Genomic DNA, 12720 nt, shown 5'->3' on the forward strand with positions numbered 1-12720 from the left:
AACTAACATGGTCCAAGCACACCAAGACTGTCGTGAAGAGGGAACTACAAAACCTATTTGCCCTCAGGAGACTGAAAAGATTTGGCATGGTCCTCAGATCCTTAAAAGGTTTTACAGCTGCACCATTTAGAGCATCCAGACGGGTTGCATCACTGCCTGGTATGGCAACTGCTCGGCCTCCAACAGCAAGGCACTACAGAGGGTATTACAGTGCCTTGCGAAAGTATTCGGCCCCCTTGAACTTTGCGACCTTTTGCCACATTTCAGGCTTCAAACATAAAGATATAAAACTGTATTTTTTTGTGAAGAATCAACAACAAGTGGGACACAATCATGAAGTGGAACGACATTTATTGGATATTTCAAACTTTTTTAACAAATCAAAAACTGAAAAATTGGGCGTGCAAAATTATTCAGCCCCCTTAAGTTAATACTTTGTAGCGCCACCTTTTGCTGCGATTACAGCTGTAAGTCGCTTGGGGTATGTCTCTATCAGTTTTGCACATGGAGAGACTGACATTTTTTCCCATTCCTCCTTGCAAAACAGCTCGAGCTCAGTGAGGTTGGATGGAGTGCATTTGTGAACAGCAGTTTTCAGTTCTTTCCACAGATTCTCGATCGGATTCAGGTCTGGACTTTGACTTGGCCATTCTAACACCTGGATATGTTTATTTTTGAACCATTCCATTGTAGATTTTGCTTTATGTTTTGGATCATTGTCTTGTTGGAAGACAAATCTCCGTCCCAGTTTCAGGTCTTTTGCAGACTCCATCAGGTTTTCTTCCAGAATGGTCCTGTATTTGGCTCCATCCATCTTCCCATCAATTTTAACCATCTTCCCTGTCCCTGCTGAAGAAAAGCAGGCCCAAACCATGATGCTGCCACCACCATGTTTGACAGTGGGGATGGTGTGTTCAGCTGTGTTGCTTTTACGCCAAACATAACGTTTTGCATTGTTGCCAAAAAGTTCAATTTTGGTTTCATCTGACCAGAGCACCTTCTTCCACATGTTTGGTGTGTCTCCCAGGTGGCTTGTGGCAAACTTTAAACAACACTTTTTATGGATATCTTTAAGAAATGGCTTTCTTCTTGCCACTCTTCCATAAAGGCCAGATTTGTGCAATATACGACTGATTGTTGTCCTATGGACAGAGTCTCCCACCTCAGCTGTAGATCTCTGCAGTTCATCCAGAGTGATCATGGGCCTCTTGGCTGCATCTCTGATCAGTCTTCTCCTTGTATGAGCTGAAAGTTTAGAGGGACGGCCAGGTCTTGGCAGATTTGCAGTGGTCTGATACTTTAAACTTCTTCACAACAGTATCTCGGACCTGCCTGGTGTGTTCCTTGTTCTTCATGATGCTCTCTGCGCTTTTGACGGACCTCTGAGACTATCACAGTGCAGGTGCATTTGTACGGAGACTTGATTACACACAGGTGGATTGTATTTATCATCATTAGTCATTTAGGTCAACATTGGATCATTCAGAGATCCTCACTGAACTTCTGGAGAGAGTTTGCTGCACTGAAAGTAAAGGGGCTGAATAATTTTGCACGCCCAATTTTTCAGTTTTTGATTTGTTAAAAAAGTTTGAAATATCCAATAAATGTCGTTCCACTTCATGATTGTGTCCCACTTGTTGTTGATTCTTCACAAACAAATACAGTTTTATATCTTTATGTTTGAAGCCTGAAATGTGGCAAAAGGTCGCAAAGTTCAAGGGGGCCGAATACTTTCGCAAGGCACTGTACGTACGGCCCAGTACATCACCGGGGCCAAGCTTCCTGCCATCCAGGACCTCTAAACCAGTATGTGTCAGAGAAAGGCCCTAAAAATTGTCAAAGACTCCAGCCACCCTAGTCATAGACTGTTCTCTCTGCTACCACACGGCAAGCGGTACCGGAGCGCCAAGTCTAGGTTCAAGAGGCTTCTAAACAGCTTCTACCCCCAAGCCATAAGACTCCTGAAAAACGAATCAAATGGCTACCCAGACTATTTGCATTGCCCCCCCCCCCCACACACACACACACTTCTACGCTGCTGCTACTCTCTATCTATGCATAGCCACTTTAATAACTCAACTTATATGTACCTCAATTACCTCGACACTTGTGCCCCCACACATTGACTCTGTACCGGTACCCCCTGTATATAGCCCTGCTGTTATTTACTGAGGCTCTTTAATTATTTGTTTTGGTTATCTCTTACTTTTTCTTTTAGGTATTTTCTTAAACTACATTGTTGGTGAAGGGCTTGTAAGTAAGTATTTCTCTGTATTCGGCGCATGTGACAAATACAATATGATTTGCAACAGTAGACGAGAATGAGGTAGGTAGAGGACAAAGTGTAAAGAATGAATCATTGTTCCAAGACCCAGCATCTGAAAGGCCCCAACCCTATTTCCCACCATGTGCACTCCTTTTGTCCACAGCTCAATTAAGGTATAGCTACAATTCCGGATTCTTGTCTCTCTCCATCTCCCATCCACCTCCATCTGTGGTAGTCAGCATGGACACCAAGCAGTGGAGAAACGGATGTTTCTAGAAATCCACGTTGAAATATACCACTCCAAAAGCTATCTGAAATCCCTGTAGGTGACGTTGACATTGGTTAGGTGTTGTCACACTTGAACAGATACAGTGGAAAGTGTGGTCACATCGAGGAATTAGAGATGGACTACTCAATACATATTAGGAGAAGCAATAGAGTGCTGTCCTACCATAGTAGCTTATTCATGTTGGCCACCAAATCACATTCACAATACCCCTTGAACAAATGCTACCGCAGAACACAGACGCAACCACGCATGCACACAGGTCATCATAGGCTGTGAATATTGCTTTTGCATTCACTCCATTGGGTCTGTTACTGTTCAGTTCCCCCTAGGCCACACTGAAATTGTGAAAGGCCTTATTCAGATGAGGCAGTGACTCAGCAGATGTATAGGTCAGGGGTTGACTAGCAATGTCTGATTCCTCTCCTCTGTATCGTTTAATATGGGCCAATAACTATTATAACGATTCACGCAACCACCTGGCCCCTAGCCCATCACAAGATGTTATGTCAGCTACAACACTAAATGCCACTGTTAGATAATGACCCATAACAGATCACACAATGTGAGAGAGAGAGAGAGAGGGGCAGGTAAGGGAGTGTAGGGGAGTGAAAGAGGGTCAGTTAGTGCAGATAGAGAGAGAGGCACATGATTTGGATAAAATTCAAGAATTTGGTACATAAACTCCCTTGACGTTGCAGGTCACAAAGTGCAACTCAAACGCTCCAGATACAGAATAAGTGTCAGTATTGCTTTAAACATTGTCATCCTACAAATACATTTTCCTGATAATGTTAACGTTTCACAACAAGCTGTCAAGGGTAAAATCTTCAAGGAGAACCGGACAGGCAGATGGACGGACAGACAGACATTTTAATTGGCTCCTCATTCAAAGTGACGTTTTCACAGAGACCATCAGTGAACAAAAAAAGAGACTGACCAACCTCAGAATACCCCCAAACGCTTCTCTTCCATCTCCCTTCCTCTCTCATCCCATTCCTTCTCCTATACCATTCTCTCTGATCCACTTCTATCTCTCATCCTCTTCCCTCTCTCCTCTCCCGTTTCCCTCTCATCCTTCTGTCACCACCAATTGGTCTCTCTCTCTGGACATCAAATGGACCTACGGAGCTATGGACAGCCACAGGGAGCCCAGCACTGGTCCATGTGTTGAAGACGTACAGTGAAGAAGACGTACAGTGCCTTGCGAAAGTATTCGGCCCCCTTGAACTTTGCGACCTTTTGCCACATTTCAGGCTTCAAACATAAAGATATAAAACTGTATTTTTTTGTGAAGAATCAACAAGTGGGACACAATCATGAAGTGGAACGACATTTATTGGATATTTCAAACTTTTTTAACAAATCAAAAACTGAAAAATTGGGCGTTTTATATCTTTATGTTTGAAGCCTGAAATGTGGCAAAAGGTCGCAAAGTTCAAGGGGGCCGAATACTTTCGCAAGGCACTGTATGTCTTTCATGGCATGGATATTTTTTACTGCATCATCTTTCTTCGTACTTTTGTTTGCATTCAGCCCCATTGCATGATTCACCATGTTCTATAGAGCAGCACAGTCTGAGTGTATGTGGAGTATAACTGTAACCTTGTTCTCTTGGTTGAACCTCTGGGCTCCTCCACATCTCCTTCAAGGCTTTCCAAGGCTCACTCGGCAACTTTATTTGATCACTTGACTCGCTGAAAGCTATTGGAGCCCAAGGTCTGTTATCTGTTATCATTTCAGCCTATTGGAGAAATAGATGATTTCCCAGAGTTAAATAGAAAATGCCTGGTTACGACTGTAACTTTGGTTCTCTGAGGGAACTGAGTGCGGCACTATGGGGAATAATTGGGAATAATGCTCGCTCAAGAGACTAAAAGAGAATCATTTTACTTTTGACATTGGCTCTCTTGGCTGAACTTCCTGTCAGGGTATTGGGTGGTAGATCCCACTGTGAGAGAGGACTGAAACACAGGCTAGAGGTCAGTGTACCGTCAAAAGTGTTCTACGAGAGAGTTCCACGAAAGAGTTTATCAATGAAAATGGCTGTAGAGAATCTTTCAAAAAGGTGAATAGCTTTTTCAGTGTCATGGTCAGATTGACATCCACAGATGAATCCTAATGTGAATGCTTCTTCTCTACCGAGGTGGTACATGTATACATCTACTGGGTCAAAAGCTACGAAGAGAGAAATTCTGCACTTATAAAAAGCATCTGACATTGGAATAGTTAACTAGGCGTCTGAATGAAAGGAAGCTCTAACTCTATAAGAAACCGTGCGATTCAGATTCAAAGTGATTCCCTTTGTAGTGTGCAGATCATCAGGAGACAGGGTACGTAAAATAAGAAAAGCCCACACCATATTTACCAAACACAAACGCCACAGAGAGAAAATCTTACAGCTGATGTTGGAAAAAAAATAAGAAAGTATAACCACAAACCAATAACACAAAGGAACGAACAATCACTTGTGTTGGTTGACATAACAATGACAAAGGGTACAAGGTTGAGGGGTCTGTGTTGTGTCCCATTGGGCAGATGTCAATTCAATGCCAATTTCTCTGTGGTTCAACGTAATTTCATTGAAACGAAGTGGAAACAACATTGATTCAACCAGTGTGTGCCCAGTGGGGTGTGTCTGTGTTCCTAAGTCCTGTGGAACTGTGTAGGAGTGAGAGGGAAAAAAAGAGCCTGAATGACTGACACAAAAGTGGAGTGAGTGAAAGAAAGAAAGAGAGAAAACATGGTATATTTGGAACAATTAGAGAGATGAAGAATGTGAAGAAACACTGTGCTCTGGATTTTCTTCCTTGAGTGAATATAAAGCTTTTTCAGGGTTACAGGGTTCTATGTTAGACTTCCCATTCCCTCTTCCTGGGGTAGCTAGCAAATCATCTGACGGGTGTGTGTGTGTGTGTGTGTTTGCTCCATGCGTGTGTGTGATCCCACTCTGTATCAACACTGACCCTCCTCTCCCCAGTCCTCAGTCCTCTCCTCGCTCCCTGAGAACCAACACAGAGCGGACACAGCTTTTACCCGCCCTTTCATCTCATTGTCCTCAGGAGCTAGTGTTTGTACTGTCTATTTAGTACAGTCCACTTTGTACACCTTGGTTCTGTGGGGGAGGACAGGTGGATGCAGACCACTAGTATGGCCGGCTGTGTCTTGAGGCTGGCAGTGGGGTCAGTGTTCTGTGGGTCCGTATTGCCGTGTGGGAACCTCGTCAGGGAGAGGGCTTCTGAAATGGAAACCTGATCCAATATAATACGTGTGTAAAACAAATCCCACCCCTCCCTCATCCTCCTCCTCAGCGTGCCCTCCCTCCCTCCACCCTGTTTTCTTTAGGCACATGTTACTCCAAACTTCTACAGTGTTGTGTCTAAGTGATTTGCTGGCAACCAAATATCAGGGGCTGCGTCTCAAACAACACCCCAATCCCTGTATAGTGCACTATTTTTGGCCAGCTAGTGCACTACATGGGGAATAGGGTATCATTTCTGACATGAGTCAGAAAGTCTAGTTGGGAGAGGGTATGAGTTTGGATAAATGTTCCGTTTCCTGATCTTCAAGCGTCAAAGATAATCCTCTCACTCCAGCTCCTCCTCCTTTTTCTCCGCAGTCTCTGATTGCTCGACCACTTCCTCTGCAAGCCCCGTCTCTTCCCCTTCCGTCTCCTCTCCCTGGCCATCTATTGGCTCCTCCTTGCTGGCTGGCTCCTCCTCCTCCTCGTGGATGGCTGTGATTGGCTCGGCAGGGTTGCTGAGGCAGTTAGGCGCCTCTCTGTCCGGCGTGTCCTGGGTTTCGGAGGCAATGACTCTCTTCCACATTTCGTGGTTGTCCAGAAGGTGCTGAGTGATGGGACAGAACACTCTCCTCCTGCTCTCCGTAAGCTTCACCACGTGCTTCTCTATAGGGAAGAAGAAAACAATTCCTCAGAACAAAACCTACTACATCTCTATCCCCTTATACTGTACACGCAAACCCTTATCATACAACCTCTGGGCAGGGGTTACAAAGCAGGGTCTGATAACCTGGGAAGACCAAATACCCTTAAGGCAGACCAGGTAGCCTCGTGTATATGAGGCTTCTGTATCTACTACCAATTATAAACCGGGTAGTTTGGTTCCTGGATGCTTATTGGCTGACTTGGTTTACTGTTCTATTAATGTTGGTGACCAGTTTATAATAGCATTAAGGCACCACAGGGGTTTGTGGTATATGGCCAATATACCATGGCTAAAGGCTGTATCCAGGCATTCCGCTCTGCGTCATGCCAATATACCACACCACCTTGGACCTTATTGCTTAAATCCACTACATGTATTATCAGTCGGCACTATGTCAACAACTCAATACCTGGGCCATTTCAAACTGAGCATTGATTTCAATAGGTTTCTGTTAACGGACTTCTTTCAACTCAAAGAAGTTCAACATCAACGTCTACATGCTCTTACGGGAACTCTCAGAGCTAGTCGACTCATCCTCCTCTGCTGTATCCTCCTCTTCCTCCTCTGTCTCTCGTTCCCCCACCTCCTCTTCCTCCTCTCCCTCCTTCCTCCGTGCGTCGGCGGGGTCAACCCAGTTCCCCGGCATGAGGGCGGCGGAGTCGTAGGAGGAGCAGAGCGGACCCACGATGTGCGTGATGAAGGACTCCTGGAGTTTGGCGAGCTGTGGCGCAGAGCGGTCCATGAAGGGGCTGATGGGAAGGCCCAGACTCGACTCCTCATCGCCCTGAGGAGTGGTGCAGTATGGGTAAACATGGCAGAATGTTAGATATAAGCGTCTGAAAACCCACCTCTTCACAAAGTAATTTGATTAATCCCTCCCAAAAAACTTGCCTTTATTAAACACATGTCCTTGTCTTTTCATACTAGCACTGACTTTGCTGATAGCTACTTTACTGAGAAGAAATGTACTTGCAATGACTGTGATATACAGTTGAAGTCGGAAGTTTACATACACTTAGGTTGGAGTCATTAAAACTTGTTTTTCAACCACTCCACAAATTTCTTGTTAACAAACTATAGTTTTGGCAAGTTGGTTAGGACATCTACTTTGTGCATGACACAAGTCATTTTTCCAACAATTGTTTACAGACAGATTATTTCACTTATAATTCACTGTATCACAATTCCAATGGGTCAGAAGTTTACATACACTAAGTTGACTGTGACTTTAAACAGCTTGGAAAATTCCAGAAAATAATGTCATGACTTTAGAAGCTTCTGATAGGCTAATTGACATAATTTGAGTCAATTGTAGGTGTACCTGTGGATGTATTTCAAGGCCTGCCTTCAAACTCAGAGCCGTCATACCGCTCAGGAAGGAGACACGTTCTGTCTCCTAGAGATGAACGTACTTTGGTGTGAAAAGTGCAAATCAATCCAAGAATAACAGCAAAGGACCTTGTGAAGATGCTGGAGGAAACAGGTACAAAATTATCTATATCCACAGTAAAACAAGTCTTATATCAACCTAACCTGAAAGGCCGCTCAGCAAGGAAGAAGCCACAGCTCCAAAACCCCCCCCAAAAAGCCAGACTACGGTTTGCAACTGCACATGGGGACAAAGATCGTACTTCTTGGAGAAATGTCCTCTGGTCTGATGAAACAAACATTTAACTGTTTGGCCATAATGACCATCGTTATGTTTGGGATGCTTGCAAGCCGAAGAACACCATCCCAACCGTGAATCACGGGGGTGGCAGCATCATGTTGTGGGGGTGCTTTTCTGCAGGAGGGACTGGTGTACTTAATAGATGGCATCACGAGGATGGAAAATTATGTGGATATATTGAAGCAACATCTCAAGACATCAGTTAAAGTTTGGTCGCAAATGGGTCTTCCAAATGGACAATGACCCCAAGCATACTTCCAAAGTTGTGACAAATGGATTAAGGATAACAAAGTCAAGGTATTGGAGTGGCCATCACAAAGTCCTGACTTCAATCCTGTAGAACATTTGTGGGCCGAACTGAAAAAGAGTGTGCGAGCTAGGAGGCCTACAAACCTGACTCAGTTACACCAGCTCTGTCAGGGGGAATGGGCCAAAATTCCTTCAACTTATTGTGGGAAGGTTGTGGAATGCTATCCGAAACGTTTGACCCAAGTTAAACAATGTAAAGACAATGCTACCAAATACTAATTGAGTGTATGTAAACTTCTGACCCACTGAGAATGTGATGAAAGACATAAAAGCTGAAATCAATCATTCTCTCTACTATTATTCTGACATTTCACATTCTTAAAAGAAAGTGGTGATCCTAACTGACCTAAGACAGGGGATTTTTACTAGGATGAAATGTCCGGAATTGTGAAAAACTGAGTTTAAATGTATTTGGCTAAGGTGTATGTACATTCCCGACTTCAACTGTATGGTTGTCTCACCTAGCTATCTTAAAATAAATGCAGTGCACTAACTAAGTCGCTTTGGGTAAGCACTTCTGCTCAATGACTAATGCAAATATAATATGAATTACCATTTGACACTATCTGAGGAAAGTCAATCAATCAGCCACTTTTTTTATTTTACCTTTATTTAACTAGGCAAGTCAGTTAAGAACAAATTCTTATTTTCAATGACGGCCTAGGAACAGTGGGTTAACTGCCTGTTCAAGAGCAGAACGACAGATTTGTACCTTGTCAGCTCAGGGGTTTGAACTTGCAACCTTCCAGTTACTAGTCCAACGCTCTAACCACTTTACCCTGCTGATATGAGGGAAATTGGAATCAAATGCCCTGAGGGAGTCACAGCTAAGGTACTAATACACAGAGAGAGAAAAATAACCATCAGAAATTATGTAAAAACACATTCAACCACATTCCAACTGATGGTAGAAAACACATCAACATTTGTATCTCTCTCATTTTGTTCACCAGCCAGTCTCAGTCTCTAAGTGGTAAACCAAGAGCAACCGCCAGCGCGCAGAGCCTGTGGGATTAGCTACTGAATAATCAAAGCTTCAAACTGGGTCAAGAACATAAACAGCAAAAGGCACACGTCTATCTAGCTCGAGGAAGCCTACATCTATAGGTCCAGTATTGGCTGACTGACAAGATCATGTATATGCATGTATAGTAAAGTGACTTATAGCAGGATACATATATATGTGTCTGTTGACGTCAGGGGCTTATACACTCAAAGTGGACCGCAGCAGGCAAGGGCTCCTGTTGCCATAGTAACCAGCAGAGCTTTTGCCAGTCAGTGCAGTGGCCTGAAATGAGTGTCTGAAGTGAAGAGGGAGAGAGAGAGGGAAAAAGAGAAAGAGAGAGAGGTGCTACTCTAGAGTAGAGGGGCGTATTCAACCATTAAAACGCCTTCTAAAGACGGGTGTCAAGGAGATGGTAAAGGTACAACTTAACCACTGATACAGGGTCAGATCTTTAAGATGTTTATACTGCGGTAATGGTCAGCGTTAGAATTGTGGGTATACTACCACTGACCCTGCTATGTTTGTTCTTCGTGTGCATGTCTTGAGGCATAGCACAGTTCACTCTGTGATCTGATGTGTTGCAGCTGTATCTTTGTCTGTGTGAACGAGGACTGTCACTGATGACACAAGTAGGTCAGCTAAACTGCAGCACAACAACACTTCCTCTCTCTCTCCTCCCTCTTTTTCCCCTCCCTCTATTTTCCTCTCTCTCTCTCTCTCTCCTCCCTCTATTTCCCCCTCTTCCTCCTCCCTGTCTTTCTCTCCCTCTCTCCTCCCTGTCTTTCCCACTCCCTCTTTTACTTCCTGGTCTTTCTATCTCTCTCTTCCTCCAAGGACGCAAGCAGATTTGACATTTGAGCGACGGTTTGGGTTTCATCATTGAGTGAGATCAGGCTTTGAAGAGACAGACAGACAAAAACAAGATGACTGCGCTGTCAATCACAGTAGCACCGATTATAACCTACACACTTGGTGCTCCTATCACTGTAGAGTGACACATTGTGTCAATACATCAACACTCTCCATTCCAAGTGGCAATCTAATCGTCTCTCCATCAATGCCAGGGTCCCATTTTGAATAGATGGTACATTATGCAGTACATTGCCTGCATACAAGGATGGCTTCTTCAATGCATGTGTGTTGATGGGTGTCACATCGACATTACTGAGAAAGAAACAGAAGAACAAAAGTAGTTCTACATTTCATATTATTTCTCAGTCTATCAATGGTCAATGAATAGAATGGTGTTCCTCAAACCTCTCATTCAGTACCCCCAACCAATCCACATAATATATGGTCAACTAATCATCAAGCCCCTCATTAGTTTAAAGTGTCCATTCTGAAATACATCAAATAAATGGACTGACTTGGGGTACCCGAGGACAGGTTTGGGAAACACTGGCATGGAATATTCTAGAAGTGGTAGACCCAGAACGGCCACGATTCCACACTTCACATCAGAGAACTTTGATTTGAATGGGAGTATCCATTGCTTCTACCTATTCTGATGATGGGAATCGTATTAACGGCCATTGTTAACGTTGCCCGTGCGTCGTCAATGGGCCACGCCGTACATTCTGGTCGATTCTGGGTCAAGAAGAGCACTCCTTCAAGGAGCGAATGGGAGTCAATTGGGCGCTAGTTCAAAAGCCCAACATAAGCATGAGTTACGTGAACAATAAGTACAACATTACAAATCATTCCGAGATGTGAGATAATTAACTTTGTCTCTGCAATATCATATACAGGTAGCTTTGGAATCGTGACATTACGTACTTTTGAGGAAAATAGGCAGGTTTCTCGACTCATACCCTGACATTTAGAAGGGATTGCATGACGATTAGCTTAGCAACCACGTGACACAGCATGACAACATGAACGAGATTGGTCGAAAGTCTGCTGGGTGGGGCATTATACGTTCCTCTTTTCATTGCCCAACGGGATTCCTATCTCCTCCTTTCTGTAATATATCTGCCTACACGCTGATCGTTCGTTCTCTGACCACTTAAGAGTCTTTCTTCCTGATCAGCGGTGTGGTTGCTAGGCACCCGTTAGTCTCTGACCAATGAGCAGCATTGTTACTGGAGAGTGGGCTGTTTCCAGGCACCTGTACCACTTCACATTGTGCAGTACCGTGATGGACTCATGAAGTGGCCTGCCTTTTATCTTAGTACCAAGTGGAACACATGTCAATGTCATTTGATGGAGAAATGTCATTGCACCTCTACGTCCTGTCAAGTCTATCATAGCTATTTATGCAGAAGGTAGTGTAATGGCCATTTCATGATCAGGCAGTTTCATGGGGGTGGGGGCATGGGTGCACAAGACGACAACAACAAGGCAACTGCATACCGCATGTCGCCCCCCACAAATGATGCAGCTCCCCCCTTGAACCAATCATTGTAGTTTTGTAAACGTCGGATCTCCATGGCAAGATGCAATCATTCACCTAATTTCCTCACTGAGGCTCAATGACGTTTATTTCATTCGTTTCAGGTCACCCTAGCGGTGGTTACTGCTAGCTAGCATGAGGATGAAAAGGGCAGTTTTCTGGGAAAACTGGCAGTATTTCAGTCTTCTCGATGGAGCAGTGTGGATAAAGGTCAAATTTCGAGAACAGTGTCATATTCCATTCCTGCAATGAGGTATGTTTTCTGAAGGATATCCTGTGTCCTAACATTCTGACCCCAGTGCAGCTCAGTGTAAACAAGCGTAACGGTAGGGTAAGTATCTTCTGGCAAAACCTAGACCCAATAGATGTGCCTGTTCATAGAACTCATTGACGATGCCCTCGGTCCACTGTAGATGCAGGTCCTTGTGTTTCAAATCTAAATCGGTGGCTAGGGTGTAGAGGGTGTAGGGGCTAGTGATCGATTTGGATCTCACCTGTTCATAGAACTCATTGACGATGCCCTTGGTCCACTGTAGATGCGTGTCCTTGTGTTTCAAATCTAAATCGGTGGCTAGGGTGTAGAGGGTGTAGGGGCTAGTGATCGATTTGGATCTCACCTGTTCATAGAACTCATTGACGATGCCCTCGGTCCACTGTAGATGCAGGTCCTTGTGTTTCAGTGGGCCGTTGATGTCCGCCAGTTTGATGCACATCTGACACACCAGCAACCGGTCGTTCTCATTGGACCAGTCGATGCCCGAGCAGCCATCATCACCCACCTGGAGAGAAGCAAGGGTTAAATGAATCTCAAATGTCTTTCCTCGTGTCCTCACATCCTCTATCCC

General features: G+C 44.3%; 1 protein-coding gene across 2 annotated transcripts in view; it reads right to left on the minus strand.

Annotated features, from left to right (window-relative positions):
• Positions 1-3918: 3918 nt before the first annotated feature.
• LOC110490286 (phosphodiesterase 3A, cGMP-inhibited) overlaps positions 3919-12720 on the minus strand; it is an 84619-nt gene continuing 75817 nt past the window's right edge. For both annotated transcript variants that reach the window (XM_021563587.2, XM_021563586.2), the window contains 3 exons: positions 12493-12654; positions 7007-7283; positions 3919-6459 (listed from right to left, as the gene is read on the minus strand). In XM_021563587.2, the coding sequence (XP_021419262.2) occupies positions 6140-6459; positions 7007-7283; positions 12493-12654 (759 nt within the window). In that variant the 3' untranslated portion in view covers positions 3919-6139. The remainder of the gene's footprint in view (positions 6460-7006; positions 7284-12492; positions 12655-12720) is intronic.

Source organism: Oncorhynchus mykiss, chromosome 15 (assembly GCF_013265735.2).
Source record: "Oncorhynchus mykiss isolate Arlee chromosome 15, USDA_OmykA_1.1, whole genome shotgun sequence".
NCBI lineage: Eukaryota > Metazoa > Chordata > Actinopteri > Salmoniformes > Salmonidae > Oncorhynchus > Oncorhynchus mykiss.